At 38.1% G+C, this 19,720-nt stretch overlaps 1 protein-coding gene across 1 annotated transcript in view; it reads left to right on the plus strand.

Annotated features, from left to right (window-relative positions):
- Positions 1-19,720, plus strand: part of PLXNC1 (plexin C1) — a 70,680-nt gene that overhangs the window by 12,378 nt on the left and 38,582 nt on the right. Inside the window, exons 3-11 of the mRNA XM_053977489.1 lie at positions 135-269; positions 2,312-2,412; positions 7,580-7,694; positions 8,690-8,834; positions 12,180-12,249; positions 13,625-13,700; positions 13,822-13,875; positions 18,249-18,388; positions 19,432-19,611. Of these exons, the coding sequence (XP_053833464.1) occupies positions 135-269; positions 2,312-2,412; positions 7,580-7,694; positions 8,690-8,834; positions 12,180-12,249; positions 13,625-13,700; positions 13,822-13,875; positions 18,249-18,388; positions 19,432-19,611 (1,016 nt within the window). The remainder of the gene's footprint in view (positions 1-134; positions 270-2,311; positions 2,413-7,579; positions 7,695-8,689; positions 8,835-12,179; positions 12,250-13,624; positions 13,701-13,821; positions 13,876-18,248; positions 18,389-19,431; positions 19,612-19,720) is intronic.

Below are 19,720 nucleotides of genomic sequence, written 5' to 3' on the forward strand. Positions count from 1 at the left end.
GTGCAGTAAGTGAATTGAATCATGGCACAGTAGTTCATCTCAGAGGCTTTGATGTAACTGAAATTAGGCTTTTGTTTAAGATGTTGACTGATCAATAAAAGAACATGGGAATAATTCAATTACACATGTTTTAGGCTATTCTTAATGAGGATATGAAATCTAGTTGCCCAGAGGTTTTATATGAAATTGAGGAAGAAACTTCCATTTTCCCCAAACTACGACTTGATCCAGTGAATAATAACTACATCTATCTGTCCTCTGCCAATAAGGTAAGTACAACATTTAATAAAATAATAAATTCATATAAACTACTGCTTTAAGGATTTCTTCCACTTTTAAGTCAAGCATCAGTTTGTGTCAGAGTTAGACTTTTAATATGCAAACTGCAGTCACCACCTTTCCATCTAATACCTGCTTATGTTGTCCAAGTTTAGACTGCACTCCTGCAGAGCTTGGAAGAGCTTCTGCTGTCATGGTGCTGCCTAGTGTTGCTATGATCCAGCAATATTATAATTATAATATAATTATATTATAATTCCATGGTTATTTTATGCCATTCTGCCAAGGGAGTGTTTGTTTCTGTTTTTCCTGGAGGCAGGAAAATGCAGATCATGCAGAGCCAAGCTTAGAGACAGCAAAAAAACTTGTACACTCTTTGGAGACAAAGCAGTCCCAATGTTGGTAGGTCAGGGTTTGCCAGTCGATTAAGGATTTTATAAAGTGGAGAAATCTCTTCATTTGAGAGATGGCTTTGAAGCCTTAGTTCTGATGAAATCAGTGATAATGCTGTAATCAGTGATAAAATTCCCATTGTCTTCAGTTAGACATAGACTTCAGAAGAACAAAACAAAAGGACAATGAGAAGTGAGCAATGTGTGTGCATAGTGAGGCCAGGGAGTTCAGCAGTGGCTGAGAGCTGCTGCATGCGAGCAAACGTGTCGGAGCTGCACGTCGAGCAGTGAGCGGCTCCCAGGAGCCAGTACATACAGTTGTTGCAGCACATCCTGCAGCAGGGCTACTGAGCAGCAATCAGAAAATCCCTTTGTCTCGCCAGCAGTGGGAAAGATGGCATGGAAAGCTTAAGGGCTTGCTGTCCATCTTTCACCCAGCACTTAATTACCATCAGTTAAAATAAAATCACTTTTCTGGCAGTGAACATAGTGTTTTAGCCTGCTGTTATAGAGCAGGGGTAAGTTAGTAGGAGAACCCCTGACTGATATAAAACATCTATCACAAATATAGAAGGAATCGAAGTCTCAGTCAAAAGTATACACAGATATTCAAAGACTTGAATTTTCTTTAGCTTTGATAAAAGACCAAGTTGTTATAGAGGAACAGCAGCTTTTAGGAATAAATGCACTTCTCTAATCATCTCTTGGAGCTGAAATAAGGCTTCTACACTGTCTTCTTTAACTTCACAGTAATCTAGGATTATGACTGGTTTCTGAATTGATTATCTCACACACTTTCAGATAAATTGAATTTTACAATATATGGATGGAAAAAGCAGTAAATATAATTTTGCAGAAAGCAGTGTATCTTTGTTTCTGTTGACAAAATATAGGAACTTCTAATTCTTGCAAATTTGTAAAATATGGTTTGAATTAGTTTTTCTTACTAAGATCATTAATTCACATTGTTATTAATCACATTATTTGTATCTGTATTCAGTATTTGTAATCAGCTTTCTCTTTTTCTTTTTCCTTTCCTTTTCTGAAAATGGCTGGCTAGGATATTCAAGCTGAATGTACAAGTATAGATACATACATATAGCCACAATTATCTACATTTACTTACTGAAATGGCATTTTCATGCATGCTAAGCAGTTGCATGCGTTTGTTCTAGTGTGCACATGCAGTAACCTGACATGGTGATGCAAACACAGATGCATTTTGTTATGCGCATGCATTTTTGGATGCACCTTCATCAATCATTTAAATATCTCCATTCTGAGGAGAGGAAAATGGTGTTCTGCTAAGCAGAGCATTGTTTGTAAAATGTACCTCCTTTCTATTATTATCTATATTTCACTATGCTGATCAGTCTTTCTTGCATTAATCTGCCCGTGCTGGCCTTTGAGTAGTAGAATCAAAATTGTTATTGTCAGAGGTGTTTCATTATCTGATGGCAAAATACAGTGTGTGCAAAATAGGCTGCATATTTCTATCCAAAGGTCTTCTGGCAGAGGGGAATCCATAAGGAGACTTCCCCAGAGGGACTGTGCTTGTCAGATTTTTAATGGTAACCTTCAAGTTCCCTGTTTATGGAGGCTGTATTAATTCAATGTGTTATTGCATTCTTTGGTTTCAGGTGAGAAGAATACCAGTTGCAGATTGCGGTAGATTTGCTTCTGAGCAAGAATGCTTGTCTGCAAAGGACCCCTACTGTGGGTGGTGTTCTTTCAATAAAAGGTATTTTTTAGTATTTTAGACTGCCATAAAAAAGGAGAGCATTATTAGTCAGTGTACATTTTGACTGGCTTGAGGCTATTCAACATCAAAACTGTATCTACTGATTTTTTGTGGAATCAGTCATAGCCATAAATGCGAGATACTTTCTTGTCATGTGAAAGGCAACTTTTGAAAGCCTTTGTAACCCTCAGATTTTTGAGATCTACCCATAAAATATATGTTGGACTTAAAATAAGACATAATTTTTGTTTTAGAAAAGATACTTTTGTTTTCCAGATTGAGAGATAAAATTGTATACCTGTGCTTGAAACATCTTAATAGCTGGGAGCATCTTGTATATGAGAACAAGAAAAAAGTGCTTAGTTGTCTTCCATATTGATAGTTTGTTTTCTTTGGACCACTGACTTTGGTTTAGGCCAAAGGAGAATTTCTTTCTAAATACTTCATTCCCACATTTCAATCATTAATTTTGACACTAACTTTGAAGCAGGAAATCTATTTTACATCTGGGGCCTGGACTGGAGAAATTCCTGGGTCATCTAGGCTTAGTCTTAGCAATTGCAAGCAACCACATCATGTAAAACTAAAAACTTGCAAAGGACCATCCTAAATTTAAATAGGCTTTTTGTCCTTCCTGCCCTGGTTGTGCAGCTTCCTGGCAATCTCATTTTTTGCTGGTAAAAATATGTCTGCTCATTTTTGTCATGTGTATGTTTATGGACAGGTTATAGTTATTTGTTCTGGTGTTCACATCACCTTTGCCTAAATAAGTTCCTCCCCCACTCCCTCACACTCACCTCTTCAGTGTTTTTGTGAAAGCAGTCTCTCTCTCTCTCTCTTTTCATTTTGGTATGCTGAAACATTGAACTTCACTGAGGTCCTCTCACTTGAAACACCTTTCTTACCTCCACTCTAGTAATCCTTCCATGAAATTCATGCATCCTTTTAAGATAAGGATGGCCAGGACTCTCAAAGTGTTCCAGAAGAGATTTCAGCTGTGCCTTGCTTAATGTTGTTTAATCAGTCTGTCCAGGAAGCACCTTAGTGTGTTCTGGGATCACAAATGTCTTTTTCATGACAGCATCACATTGATGGGCCACAATCATCCATGATCAAATAATGCCCCCAGGTCCTTCTCTTTCTTTGTTGTCTTTCCAACTGATGAGTTTCCAGTCTATAAAACATATGGGTTGGGAGATTTTTATTGCTGTAGGTACATGTTCTTGTACTTTATGCTTTGAAATGTCATTCCATTTCAAGGTTATCCAAGTTTTCCTGTGTGATATTCTTATCTTTCTTTGCATGTTAATGTTCCCAACTCTGTATCATCAACAGATGTCAACAGTGTAAACCTTCTTTTATGCCAATTTGCCAGTGATTAAAATCTTAAACTAAAGTGCCTATAAAATGAATTTTTGGAGAATTTCACTAGTAGCCTCTTCTAGAAGGTTAATACTACTCATTTTGATTTGTTACCCATTTGGTGTTAGTGTGATTTTGCTGAAGCTCTGCTACTATGTGTTTGCAAAGGTAGTTATTGGAAGAGAATAGGTATTTGTTCTGTAATGCATTTTCTTCAAATTCTCTTTTGCTCCCTTGATAGAAGCTGTGTATGTTACAGTGCTAAGCTTTTCAGGCTTTTAATTGCCTTATAAAGAGATTGTGAATAACTCTTATTACTCAGTAAATCCCCTGCTTATGAGGGGAATCACGAAACGTTTCCGTTTGATTGAAACAGAAATAATTTACTCTTTTGGAGAAAAAATTAATTACTGTAATATGAGTTGTGTTCAACACCCACATAATTTTTTACTGTTGAATACTTAATGTCATTAAATATTTGGCTTTGTGAAGAGACACATCTGAGTGAAACTTTAGGAAAAGAGGAAGAAGTATTTAGCCAATATTTTAGTCAAAGTCCATACATGTCCACTAAAGCAATATATTCCATAATAATTTTGAGATCAATGATGTTTTCTACTTTTACAGGGAAATAAATTTTCTGTAAAATAAAATACACATTCCAGTTCTTACATAAAATTTACTAGCAATGCTCATTCTTCATTTTAAAGACAGTGTGAATTAAAATCCAGTCCTTTAATGAAAAAATGTGTGCATCTCATTGCAAGTGAAAACAAAATGAAACAAAATGTTTCTACTGTTCCTATTTCTACTCTTTCTTCCATAGGGACATATATTAATTCTCCTTTTCACTTGCAATCATTTAAACCAGTCATAGCATTGTGTGATTTCTCCTAATGCTTCTAGATTTTTTATAGATTAATCAGATTAACCTGAATTATGCTGAAATATAATTCAAATACAAGATATCGATGTTTTACATGCATGTTTTCCATATGGAAACAACACAATGTATTATCTAACATGACCAGAGTTACTTTTGCGTGGAGTCAATGTGTGGGACGTCAGTGGACTTCATTTAGGGGTTGGTATATTGGAGAAAGAAGGAAGCCTCAACTTTCTCTGAAAACATGTTCTCATTCCATGAGGAAATCAGTATACTTTAGCAGGACAGAGAAGGCAAGTATGTTAGGACCTGTACTTAACAAAGATTAGTGAAGCAGAAACTTAAGTAAATACAAATGAATCAGTGTGCATAAGTGTTGTGTTGTTATAGTGAAATAAGAGGAACTCAGTTCCAATCATGTAGAGAAATCTTCAGTACTATAAAGATCTAGTTTGCTGTAGAATAGTAAAAAAAATAAATCTTGACTCTGCTTTTCTCTATACACATATCTATGCATGTCTGAAATCTGATCCAAGGGTTTCATACCTTATACCTTCTTACTTGTATAAGGTCCAGTTCACCTTTCCAAGAAAGCCAAAATTAGTTGTCTGAGTCTGTATGTTAATTTTCAGAATCTTGTGGTTCACAAATAATATTTATCTGTTATATTAATTCAAAATACTTGCAATCAATATAATTTTTTTTTTAAATAGGGTTATTACAGAATAATTTCATCTTTGGGTGAGTGTAATTATTTTGCTCTTAGCCTTTGCAGGGGAATTTTGAGAATTTATGCTGGGGGGCATCAGATGTGACTGATTCCTATGAAAATGACTGCTCTCCACAGCACACTGTTAGAGTGTTAAAGGTCAGCTTTGAGAGCAACAAAAGATGCATTTTTCCCTCACATAAAGACAAGCATGACCCTGGGTCCTGGGTGACATTACTGGTTTTGCTATTAAACTCTCAGATTCTTCATTGCAAATGCGGAAAACAGGTTTGCTACTTGTGTTCCTCAGGCAGTCTTAAGAAAGCAAGTAGCTTCTTCCTGGGACAGTTGTAAATATTCAGCTTAATAAACAGTTTTCTTTTTTAATATTTCAATATTAACATCACTGAAGTGCATACACTTATTTAGTGCCACATACTGCAAGTGTGTTGCCTTGCATCTTTACCATTATAATCCTTACCCGGTCAGAAACTGTGGGATGTCTTTCTTTTGTCTTTCCTCATTGCCAGTGTGAACTGCCTGCCTGCATGTATCTGAGAATGTTTATGCACATCTGTTGATGACAGATCCGTCTTCTGTGGCTCTAAACTGTGGTGCTAATGAACCTTTGTGATCTCAGTAGGGTGAAGAGAGATATAAATGAGACTGAAATTCGCCCTAGCTCAGACCGTTTGAAATATGTCAGGCATATATAGTCCCAGGTTATTACAATATCATGATCTGAATGTATTCAGATGCAAAACCCCACCAGGTTCTTGTCCAGAGGGAACTCAGTTTCCGGAGTTAGACCACAAAGGAAGTGACCTTGTCCTTAACTGCATTCCAATTGCCAACATCTTGATCTGCAGAGAAGATGACTTTATGGTTCCTAAGATTTGTGGGGTTATTTTGGGCATTTTGGGAATGTGGTGGGTATTTTTGTTGAACATGTTGTTCATTTTGGAGGGAAAACACATTGTTTGTGAAATATGTTTTTACAGTGAGCTCCTAATGAAAAAGGCCCATAGTTTGCAATTGTGAACTCATATCCAGTTTGTAGCAAAAGAATGGTTCATGCCAGGCAGATGTCACTGTTGATAGGATTGAAGCTATATATGCTTCTACATTTGGTAGAAAAGTAGAATTAAAACTATTAAATGTTACATTTATTTATAAATATTCAATCTTAGTATTAAAATATTAAGATATATTCAGTTAGCACTTACTGTTTTTAATTGCTAACTGTATGAAATTATTTGGAGTTAATCTATGAATTGTTCATTAACTGTTGACAGCAGACAGCATTTTAAGGATTCACCTTTCAAACTCATTGATTGTCCATCTAATTTGTATGCCTATGTTGTCTTTTTCTTATAACATGTTTTTAATATCTGTAATCTTTGTAGTACTTATGTATCCCAGTGTTTCCTCAGTCTTCCTTAATTTTTTGTTGCACAGTGTATTTCCTACGTTTTGGCATCTCTCACATTTGTATTTACTTTGAGCTATCCTAATTCTGAAATGAATTTTGTGCTTGAAGACAAAGAAATGTATTTTGGACCTTTTTAAATCCGGTGTTTTTATCTAAGTGCACTGACAAAAAAGGGAAGGATTACCATTCATATCAGTGGGTGACAAAGGAGATTAGGGAAGAGGACGCATCTCATCAGCTATGCACATTCATAGTATAGCTTTACATTTGAACTTCACTCCCATCCCTTCTTATACCCTCTCGAGAGAACAAGCAGTTTCCATAGTGTGGTTCATTTCATTTTGGTATGAATGTCTAAAACAGGGTAGGTGAATTGTACCCTAAAGAACGTATTTCTCCCCAAAGAGTGTGGAGGGGGACTGGGGGGCAGCGAGGGGATCAAATCTAGAGCTGTACAATGAAACAGTCAAGTTGGTGATTATGAATTCCAGGCTACCAATTCCACTGTTACTAGCCAAGCATCTCATATTTGCTTGAGTCCCATTGACTTAATGAAAACCCTCAAACATATATCAATGCATTGTAATTAATTTTGATAAGCAGAAGATTTTACTGATTGTTTTCCTGAAGCTTTTTGTAGTTATAACCATATTTCTGTAAAAAAAAAAAAATCAATAGTATTCCTGTAAAAAATCAATAACTTTAAATAAGTTGAAGTACAGTGTCTGAAGTCAAAGGCACAATAAGGAGGCTAGTATAATTTTATGTATACTTTTAGGTGCACATTAAAAGAAAATTGTACACATTCAAACAGCATAAATGGTTGGTATAACATTTCACATGCACCTGATAAAGATCTGAAAATCCTGCTAAGTTTTCCTGCCAAATATCAGGTATGTACACCCAGTTTTATGTGTGTTTATTTATTGTGACTTAAAATATGTAATTTTGTTGCTTATTGCAGCTTGTGTTCTTTTGTTACCATGTTCCATACATTAGTTCCTATTACCCCAACAATTGGCAAATATCTTGGAAATCTCAGTAAGCTCAATGTGTAAATTAGATAGATGTTCTCCTCTGCTCCTATGAAACGTATCCTGAAGCTACGCTTCATGGTGCTGAGTCAAAATTTCAAATATTTACTATGCTAACATTGCTTGGAAATGTTTCCAATTGCATCACTGTATCAGCTATTTTAATATTTCCAGTAACTGTATATCAAGTGCAGTATGGAAGTTCTGAGCTTTGTAACAAGTTAGAAAACATTCACTGGGACACATATGCTAACACAAATTCTTAAGTGCTTGATATTAGTCTTTACTCTGTATCTGTTCACAGCACACGCAGCCTTGAATATTTGATTATCAACTATTGTGACTGGCCACTTAATCTGCACGCTATTGTTTCTGATTTCCTGATTGAATACACTGATGTAATCATATTTGTAAAGCACTCACAGCCAGAAACAAAGGATAATTCATTACAATATAAGTTCTGTTTCATAATTAAGTGTTCTTTGGTTATGGATACAAATGATCTCTCTCTGTGAAGATTCTTACTTAAATATTTTTAAAGGAATATAACAGCATATAACATAGTAAAATTATAGGTTTTAACTCCAAAATTATTTAAGATTATTTAAGATACCATACAGATCCTTTTAATTTCTGGAAGTAAGCAGTACTGTTACTTTCAGAACTCTTTCTGTATTGCTTCTTCATCTGGGAGAGTCACTCTCCTTTGAGAGTTTCCTTAGTGAATTGTCTGCTTTCACCACAAAAATTTTTGTCTTGTGCATTTCATAGTTTGTCATTTTCTGTAAAGACAAGGTGATGACTTAGCAAGTATAACAAAACCCCATTGTATTCTTGTTTTTATTGTTTTATAGGTTGTTGTGACTGCAAATATAAGCAAAATCCTTACTTTCTGTATGATAAAAATTGTAACAACTGTTGAAATATTTTATGAAAATGTAGTGCTGAAAAATTCATCCTGTTTCTGCAATCTAAGCACTCCGATGATAACTGATAATGGTATGTTTTACTATTAAATGTATTTAATGCTTATTCACTGTTCTTTAATACTGGGGAGTACTGTATAAATACAGGCCTAATGAGTATGAAAGTACGTCATGCTTTTTATTAAATGTCACTGAAGAAAAATAATTAATATTTTGTCGAGTGATGTGAGTATATACACAGTGTTCTTGGTGATTAAAGTTTTGTTAATATAGAATCCTTTGCAGAAGTAATAACACACATTATCCTGTGACTGGAAGCAGCTTCTTCAGTTGACCCTGTGGCAGTGCAGTGCCTTAGCATTAGAATTATTTACATGGTGCCATTAATAACTGTCTAAGGAAACTTAAGATAACTGCAATGACAATCAAGCTGGCTGGAGCAATGGAAACAATGTTGGTCTAGTGCTTTGCCTTGACAAATTAACCCATCTTAATTCCTCTCTAATCTGCAAACAGAATTTGTTTTTGCAAGAAACTGTACTAGCATAAATAAGAGGAGAATCTAATTATGAATGTCTGCACAATAAATAATCTTAACATTTAATTAATTGTTTCAACCTAATTTAAACACTGTGAGAATGTGATTATGCAATATAGAATGTTAGCAGAAAAATAGATGGGGCAGTTTGGTGGGTACATCCTTTTGACTTGATTTCATTCATCCTTCTGAATTGTTGCTTGAATCATTTTGCAGTAATTCTGACACTACTTTGTTCACCAGTAGTTCTCAGAGTTAGATACCTGAGCGGTTTGTGTTGGATGTGTGATGCTTGTTATCTGGTGTGTGTATCTAATGGACAGCTACAAGTTTTAGAATGAGGTGGTAAATTACTGAATGTCTAGACTTTTGAGCTGTTCTTTAGGCTTTGGTCTCAAGGATCAGATCATAATCCTTCACAGTAGAGTCTTATTTGACTAATAGTAAGGCAACATCCCCCTTGCATTTCTTCAAGAGTCTGTATAGAAGCACAAAGCTTTTCTAACAGGGATTGGCCTTATAACTTCTTAAAGTTGCTTATGTTAGAATGCAAGAGTTTTAATCTAAACTAAGGAACAGATAGCAAACACAAGGATTCTCACATGTTTTTAAATAACTTGAAGAGGAAACAGAAAACAGACCTTGCCTCTATTTCTTCCTCAATAATATAGCCCAAAGGACATAGAATACTGTCCATGAATCTGATTCTCTTATAAAAACCTTGGTACAGGAAGAGGAGTGAAATTTACCAGGTATTTTCAAGGACCTGTTGTTTTGAAGAGCTCAGTGCTACAAAGAGCTCTTTTTCTCAGGGACCCTTGCCCCTGAAGAAGGTTCTTTGCAATATTTGGATCTGAGGAAGCTGTATGGGGAAAACTCCTCCAGCATCACAGAAGTGTTGTGTCAAATTCCTGTCCAGCATTGGGAATTGAGAAGGAAAGACTGTCACTAGAAAGCGACAGCTGGAGTGATATCCATGAGTATTTTGATCTATTAAGCTGTCTTTAGTAAACACTATTAGTGGATTTTTAAGAGGGAAATGTCCTTTATTGACCCAGTCCCAGAAGCTGTGTTATCTTGTAATTATGGAGTAATTATGGAGTATATAGTTTGGTTCTCTGTCTTCACAGATTAAAGCTTTCTCTTAATTCCATTAGCAGGTTTTCAGAGAACATTTGTTATGGAAGCCAGCTCACCTTGCCTGTGCTTTATGCCAAAAATGAGCCCTTTGTCAGTGTTAACCAGAAGGCTGTGAGGTTAGCTTGTGCCCGCCAGTATTTACTGCTACTCACGTGCTTCTGTGAGCTGAGACCTCTTAGTGGATAATTCAAGTGTGAAGTAATATTGTCTGTTTGTGGTATCTCCTGTAAAGTGACCTCAGTTTCACAAGAGGATGCACTTGCAAAGCTCCTTTAGGTATCATTTCCTGGAAAAAACATTTTGAAAATATCTGCTCCTCGGTGCAGTCTAATGCATTTTAAAAGGTCAGCCCAGACCATACAGAAAATAATAGGTTCCATTAATTTCAACACAGACAGAATCAAGAAAGCATATTTGACAGTGTTGTTTTTAAAGTATTTATACAAGCTTAAAAGTAAATACAAGCTCTGCCAGTAGAAGATAAATTCCTCAGTTTTACTTACTTCTTCTAGTAAAATACTAGGAGTATTTTACTCCTTCTGTAGCTCATGGCCTAAGACCTTTCTCATATATTGATTTAGGCAAGTGATGTAGGCAATTGTGTATCAACATGTCAGATTTCTGCTGATAACTAGATTTCTGGAGATGCAAACAGGTGACTGTACCCATCCACATCTTTAAGCATAAAAATGCTGTTAAAGTCAGATTCTGCTATCCATTTAGTAAGGTGTTTGAACATATGAATAGTCCCAAGGGTTGTTTCTGACAAGCAGTTCAGATGACCTTCGCAGTGAGCACTCAAGTGCCATGCTGCCATGTGGAGGTAGGAGATAGCTACATTAGCAACATAGATGTAGCCAAAGCTGGCTTTTATTTGAATAAGCCAGCCTGTGATAAAGACAAAGGTTCCTCTACCTTTGCAAGATAGATATACTTAAAATCCATGTAACTTTTCTAGATTAAGAAGCTAGCTACTTTCTAGCATAGAGAAGTCAGAAAAGTCTGCAAACATGGGTTTCATTTGATCTCAGGCAGCCATTTATTTCACAGACTACACATCTGCCGGCACACAGATGAAAGAAACCATGGCTTAAGTGGTATATATCTAATTCTACTGTTCGATGTGGTATTCTGCTCATAAGGGAAGATACTCTTTCATACCACAGCTGCCAGTGAATTGTTGGTATAGTAATTGCTAGCTGAAATAATGGCAAATTGACTCATGCAATCATAAAAGATTTAAATAGGATGAAAATTGCTACTGCATAGATTACAAGAGGAGACTCTGAAACCAAGTCTGTGAGACAGAAAGACAGAGAAGTATGGTATAGTGGGGTCTCTGGCATTAGAGCAGTCTGTTGTGTTAGATGACTTGAACTCAGGGTCTGGTTATACCACATTATATATCACTATGTGCTTTTTGAGAGATGATTTTATATCCCTGCTTCACAGTAGCATTTCCTTATCTATATCCTGACAATAACATTACTTTTATTTGTCATGCAATGGTGGTATCAAGCTTAATTAATATGTGTGTATAAAGTGTTGGCATAACTCAGCTGAAGAGTTCTGTGCAAGGACAAAATCTGGTTATTTTTATCAGTCAAAAGTGTGAGTGAATGTATGAGAGAAGGTGCGTACCAAGTACAGAACAGCTACTTTGAGTTTTCAACTCAAATTATTTTTGAACACTTATTTCTTGTAATATCCAGCATATAACTAACATGTGCATTTTTCCAGATTGTCTAGTTCTTGAAGCATCACTGTCCTCAAGCTCTTGGAATATCACACAAACATTTCAGTTGAAAAAGTAAGAGCCTGATTCTTGTTAAAGTTCATTGTGAGGTTGATGTGTGTGTGAGGGGGAAAGTGACTAAAGTCATTCATCATTCTTTCTTTTTTTTTTTTTTTTTTTTTGTATTTATCAAGGAACTACATGGCACTAAAGATAGTCAGCTCTGTTTTCTTGGCCCACTTCCTCCTCCTTCTCTTTTATTTTTTTTTCCCCTTAAAAAGCTGCTACTTCTGATGACTCCCTTATTTAATGGGACTGTGGAAACTAACTGTAGGAGTGTCATTACAATGACTGAATTTATGACAAGTGCCTGAAGAGGTAATAAAGGATGTCACAATAGGATTAAAATTCTTTTTGTCCTTGCGTGAAAGGTGGGCCCCTGGTACTCAGTGTAAGGCCTAGATTAGAGAAGTCAAGAGATTCTTTAAAATCACTTTGTGAAGCTGTTTTAAATTAGACCCAGATGCAATTTAAATGTGCTCTATAGGTAACATGAATATAATTAAACCAGAAAGTAACATGTAATCTGCTAATAGGAATAATGAATACCTATTCTTCTTTACACATTATTTTTCAGACTCTGTGTTGAGAGCTGGCAGAGGAAGCATTCATGCCCAGTACGTGGCCTAACACTTTATGATAGGTGGTTGTTAATATTTAGAAAGATCTGGCTGATATATGCTGCAGTGTTCCCATTCAGAATGCTCCTCCCCTATGCAAAAAGGCTAATTCATAAGTACCTGGAATTAAATAAAAGTCTTGCTTTTTGGGAAGTGGCACATCACTTCCCTGTCCCTGGAGGAATATGAGGAAGGAGCTGTCTTCCTCTAAATGAGAGCATTTCTCAGCATGTTTGGAGAGGGACTGTGCTGCTCTTGGCTCTCGTCCATATTGATAGAATCATTGCAAAGCAAGATAGCGACAAACTAGTTTCAGAGCAGGCATATTTTTTGGTAGGTGATGGCAATAGCAAACTGGCAATACTTTCTAGCACTATAGACATGGAACAGAGGTTCAGACAAGCTGGGAAAAAAATCAGTGATGTTTTTCTGCCCTTTTATGGTTAAAAAAGTACAGCCTGGCCACTCAATGTACTGGAGTAAATCACAGTAAAATGTAACCCAGTGTTTCCGCTGCTTCCTGCCTTTTTTGAAATTAATGACTGTCAGCATCTCAATACAGATTGTATTTCATACTAAATTTCTTCTCAGAATAAGTACAGAAGAACAATAGGCTTGGAGGGTAAACGGACTTTTACCCATTTCATTACATGTTTGCTTGGTTGTTCCCTTGGGTTTGTGCTCTTTTCTGTCACTTGAAATTTGACATTCATGACTGAATCTAGATTGAGTTCCTGTGTCTTACAAAAACTCTGTTTCTGTGTTACCAGCTGCTCACGGTGTATACACAGGGGTGAGTGTGCCAGCTGTGAATGGATACGTGTTTCTCCTGTCACCACCTGCCAGGTGAAGTTTGTTGGGGAAAACTGGAATCCTCTGTAATGCCTTTTCCTTGTATTTTTTTACATCTGAGCAGCAATCTGTCTCTTTTTTTATCCTGACACGGTGAATGCCTATTTTTTTTCAGGATGATTGCAGTGCAGCTGCTTCCAAGGGGATCACCACTGTGCAGAAAACAGAGGTTAGTTAGCATTTTCAGATCAGCATTATTAAGGCTCTCTGGGTTGGGGGAGAAATTTATTTAAAATGAGAGGACTTTGCAGAAAAAACAGAGATACGGATGAGGAGGCAGTCATTTACAAAGGAAGGTAATGCAGAATTTGGATTGATACTATTTCTTAGTGCTCTGTTGGTGTTAAAAGGTACCAGCAAAAACTTGTGTTTTCAATGCAGGTATTGAGACAGGGAACACTGCAATTGTCATGTGCCTACCTCTAGATGCATTGCTTTAAATGCCAAAGTCCCTGTATGCTGTATTTAGTCACTCCACAGGAGCCAGCACACTGAGGGCTGGAACACGTAAGCTGACCAACAACAAAAAAAGGAGAACATTTCAGGCTTAATATCTTACCTAGACTTAAAAGCATGTTTGAGTCCTGCTGTCACAGACAAATCTTGGAAACTAGGCTTCAGAGTCTCAAACCTCTTCCTCATTATATGCAGCCAGATCACAGCTTCTCCTGAAAAATAGCTGCCAGGGGAGCAGAAGGAAGGGGAGGATGTGCCACCCAGTTTCTGCGTAACAGAGAAGTGGCTAGAGGATGAGTCCAGGAACTGAAATCCTTGGGTGTTAGTAAATCTCTAGTTCACACTTTCAGAAAAATTTTCCTTGTTTCCAGGCTGTAGACATAACTGGAGATGGATCCACACAAACTGGATCACTGGGAAGGAAGAAGTGTCACTAGTGCTGCCAAAGTACCTGCTGAATCTGGTTACTAAATTCTCTACAGAATTCATATAGAATGTATGTGTGCAGGAGTCTAAATGATTTGTCTCATAGGTCAGCCCTTTAACCTTCTGATCGTAGGCTAGCCCTTTAACCACGAGGTTATCCCTTCATTCTTTATGGAACCAAAATGTTTTTATTTTCTCATAAAATTGAGTGATCTTTTTATCAGTGGTTACTTATGACATGCAGGTGTTAGGAAAGAAATGAGTAGTAGAGAGAAAACTGACTGATGAGTAAGTATGTAGAGATTTGCTGCCTACACTTTTTGGTTTCTGCTTTTCTGTGAGTGATGCATATTTGTTATAAATAGTGACTTATCTCTAAGTGTTTCATTAGAACTACCCAAACTTTTACCTCTCAAGACAAGGGATTACCTCTTAAATTCAGCTGCTTAGCTGATGTTTCTTAAACAAAATCACAAAATAAATCTTGTTTTTCACAGAGACGCGTGGGATTGTAATACTTGTGCTTCTGAGCATTAATATTCTGGATTTGATCTGCATTTAAAGCATTATGGCTGATGAAACAGAGGAAATTCTTCTTTGCTCTGCTTCCAAGTGCATTAATTTGGCATTGGTAAATAGTGGGAATTGCCTGGGAGATGGCTTTCTTCCACATGCCTTATCTTGGAAAGACAGTGATGGACAAGGCAGTGAAAGCACCAGAGGCAGTGCAAAGGCAGATGTTTATTTAGAAGTGATTGATCCATTCAGAGAGCTTGAAATTGCATTTGAAATCCTGCTCTCCTTTGACTGCTTGTGATTTAAGGAGAACATACTGGAGAGTGGAGAAAGAGGATTTGTGTTTTCCCACAACCCCAGCTGAGCATTTAGATTAATATACTTTTTTTTTCAGTGCCAGCCCCAGCCCTCCTCCTGACTCCAGCTGCTGGTTTCTATGCATGCACCGTCCCCCTCCCCTGTCAGAGCAGCAGTTGGAGTGGTTGGATAGAGTACCCTTGGCTAGGGAACTGATTTGGCTGGAAATAACCATTATCTTTCAGCAGGTTATTTTTCATCTGGGCCAGTTCCCCGATCCAGTTGTTCAGGGCCCTGTGTTAGCAATGCAGGAGGGGCTGTGCCAGAGAGGGACTCCCCAGGGTGGCAGACACTGCTTAACCTGGGCTGCTGCCAGATACCTCTCAGAGACCTGCAGCCATGCTAGCCACACCTCTGAGGATGTGGCTACCACGGTTCACACAGCCCCAGGGAAGTGTTAGGCTGTCCAGGGGAGGGGGGAGGAGGCTGCAGCTCAGAAATATGGAACTCTATTGAAGCTGACAGGGCTGTGCTGATTTACATTACCTGAGGACCTGGTGCACGCTTTCTGTATGTCTCTTTGCATGTTTACACTTTAATCACATGCCTCACAACTAGTGATTTTTATAAATATCCTTCTGCCTCTCTGCTGTGGCCCCTCTTGCCACTGGGCATTGCTCCCCCTGCCATGGAGCAACTGGAAGGTCAGGGGCTGTCTGGTGCTGGGGAAATGAGCACTGCAGACCCCAGTGAGGGCATTAGGTCCTTCCTGTTTTCAGTGAGGAAATTACTGGTTTCTTTTGCTGCTGAGGCAAGTATTGCAGATTATGGCAATCAAGCTGGGTGGGAGCTGGACTCTTGAGTAGCTGAGGTCATCTTACCTCAGTTCTGTGACTGCACCGACTCCAGGAGGCCAAGGCAGGATGCCGTGAGGGAGTCTGTGCTGTGTAGCCTCAGGCGGGATTTCAGAGGGGACTGATATTTTCCGTGATTTCTTCGTGGTGTAAGAAAAGAAGCAAGGCAGGTAATCTGAAGCACTCTGTGGTGCGTGGTGTCTGGCAGAGAGACCAGTGGGAGCCCTGAAGCACCACAGCAAAATGCTGCACCCCTGAACAATGAGTGCCTGGCATTTCCCTCGGGTTCACAACTCTGATGCAGTCTGGGGGATCTCCATGTGTTTGTATGATCCTGTGGTATTCTCCTGCTTCAGGGGTCCCTGGTTACCAGTGAGAACCCAAAGCAGTGTTTTCCTGCTTTCTGTGGTATTTGACTTCTGAATTTGTGTGAGGACTGTATTGACTGTCCTTGGTGCACTAGAGGTTGGACACAAGCAGAAGGATGCATGTGAAGAAAAGCAATAGTGGTTTGCTGGCTTTAATCTCTTACATTTCTGCTTCAGTTGTCCTGTCCCAAGGATTAAACTGATTTCCAGATCATCGTGGGAGTGAATTTGCCCCCTCAGGCTGTTTGTGAGGGATTTCCTTTGCCTTCCTCTATTATGCATACAAGAGGTCATCTTGGTGGCCCTTTTACAGGCCCTCTGGCCCCAGCCTTTGCACTCTCTGGCCTTTTCCTAAGGCACAAGTTGCAGCTTTCAGTCAGTGGTGACAGATGCTTCATTTGCTCTGGAGTGCTCCAGCATTCAGTGAACCGTGGTAGCATGTGGGGACAATGTGCTGGGACCTTTTTGAAATGGTCAAAGTGTTGTGACCCTGATGGTCCCCTCAGGCTACCAGTCCAAAGTCTTAGTGCTGTTTTGGGTACATGAAATGATTAATGGTGAGAAAAACCTGTGGAATGGACTTTCCTAGAGGCTTTGCACCAGCCCCATATCAGGATCAGTAAGACTGAACTGCCCAGTGAATGTGTTCACAGGTGCACAGCAAAAATCAGGATAATCACAATGCTCTAAAAACTCAATTTAAACTAGTAGTATAGGCTGTCTAAAGTTAAGCTAAAAATGGTTTGCCTGAGGTCCCAAACAGTTTGTGGTTTCACATGCGTATTTTCCTGTTTTTTTGAATGTTTCAGTTTGTTGTCTGAAAGATAGACAGAGAGGAAACTGTCTGTGTGATTGTAAAACTGGGGAAGCAGCAAAACTGATTAAACATGAGATGCTGTCAAAAGTATCAAGTGAATACAATAGGGAAAAAATATCTCTTCTTGCTCGGTAGTGTTAGTAAGTTAGAAAAAGTAAATATAGACAAAGAAAAGCAGTTTTTCTGCAAGACTGTGACAACATCAGAGCAAACTAGAGTTATTTTTAAATGCTGGGTACCTTCTTAGCATAAAAATAAGATACCAAAAGACTCCCAACTCCCTTGCAGTTGTTTTATACCATTAGTTCTATGTATGACTTTGAAAAGACTTTCTAGTAAAGCTAATTCTGAGGTGCTTTCTCAAATATTCATTCGAGGATTCCACCCTGCTTCCCCTTTTCAGGTCACGAAAGATGCCTTCATTTGTTCATCTGATCTCTCATAGTGACAGCACCATGGGTTTTGTCTTGCCTTTTTTTAGTTCTTCAGGGGTCACATGGAATGTGTCATTTCAAGCTGAGTTTTTATGCTGCCTACCTTCCAGCATGTCAGACTGTGATTCCTTTGGGCAACCTTGTTATGAGATAAATTGAAATATAAAATACGTAGGTAAAAATAGTTGGCTTCTAATGAAGTTGTGATTGACAGTACTTCCCAGGATTAAGTTTAACAGGATTTGAAATTATTAACAAAAATGTATCCCAGCGCCATAAAATCTGCATTCCTGAGTGGTGGTTGTTTTTACAACTGTTGCTTATCTGCCCAGCCTTTTCATAACCAGATCTTGTTTTGCTTTCTTTCCTAATAGCATATCAGCATTCAATCCATTGAACCTTTGTGGATTTCTACATTAGGCAAAAGTGAAATAACAGTCAAAGGAGAAAACTTTACACGTGCATCAGGCATAAAACTGATACTGACTGGAATCACTGGCTGTAAACCAGACGTGTGAGTTAAACCAAAAAATAACACTATTTACTTTGCATGGTGAAAATTATATCCATTTTGCTCTAGCAATATGGTTGTGTGAGCAGTTGTCATATACCTCTCCTCAGCAGAGCAAGGGATGCACTGCAATCTTTTAGTTTTACTTCCACTTTAAATTACCAATGGATGAAAATTAATTTGGTGTTTGAGTACAACACAAGGGATGGATGGGTTGTCAGTTCTCTCAGCAGCAGTAGGACAGTTTAGTATCTGTGGCTCTCTATGTCTTCTAGCAGGCACCAAGATGCTAGGTCACAGGAAAACCTCAGTTTTTGTTTGAATCTCCGCTGCTTCAAAATATTCCTCATATATTCTAGGATTCTGCTTGTAAAGCACAGACACCGTGCCAGGGAATGAAATCTCTCGTAAAATAGCTCCTATTTTTCTCTGTTGATGATCACACTGTGTAAGCCCCTAGATAATTAGGCAGTCTTATTCTGAATCAGTTATTTTCAGGTGCAGCTGCAATGGCTGCCTGTGATTAGGAACCCCATTTTACACAGCTAGCACTTGAAAAGGTAGTGTTCAATTTTTGCTTCAACTATGAATTTTCAGGGAACCACAGGAAAGAAAGGAGAGAAGGAGGGTAAGACAGGAAGTAGAGAGAAAGAGGAAGGAGTGAAAAAATGAGAGGAAAGAGAGAAAGAAAAAGAAGAAAGAAAAGGAAAATAAAGATTCTCATTCTTGACTAGCTGATGGACCATGCTGGTAGCACAGAGAAGTACACAGTGAACAGCAAAATAACACGTTGCATTACATAGCCTTATCCCAGGGTTGATTATCTATACTGTTTTCTGTGATTATTGTGTCACATAGCAACTTCATTCAAAAGATGCCCTACTTTGTCTCTTAACTCCCTGCTCTCTCTTTCCACCTCCATCTGGCAGCTCCGACAGAGATTCAGCTCTCTTTTCTCCTTATCACTTGCTGTAGGCTATAGGCTTCGTGTAGTAACACCAATAAGTAGCATCTGTGTTTCAGTGTTTGTTTTCTTTCTTCTCTAGCATTAAAGTCAGAAATGTGCTAAATGATACACAAATGACATTTGCTCTCCCACCAACACGTAAAGAGGCCAAAAGTATATGTATCCAGGCTAATGGGAAAAAATGTTCACCACCAATGACCCTGCATTATGTTTCTCTGCCATCATGTTCTAGAATTACACCAAATACCTCCTGGATCAGGTAAATTTGTCTTTCTGTGCTTTTAATGTATTTATTCAAATGTAATTGCACTGAGCCAATATAAGCCTTCTTCCTTGGCCAGACTGCAGCTGAAGCAAGCTTGGAAGAC

Source organism: Vidua macroura, chromosome 5, assembly GCF_024509145.1.
Source record: "Vidua macroura isolate BioBank_ID:100142 chromosome 5, ASM2450914v1, whole genome shotgun sequence".
NCBI classification, from domain to species: domain Eukaryota; kingdom Metazoa; phylum Chordata; class Aves; order Passeriformes; family Viduidae; genus Vidua; species Vidua macroura.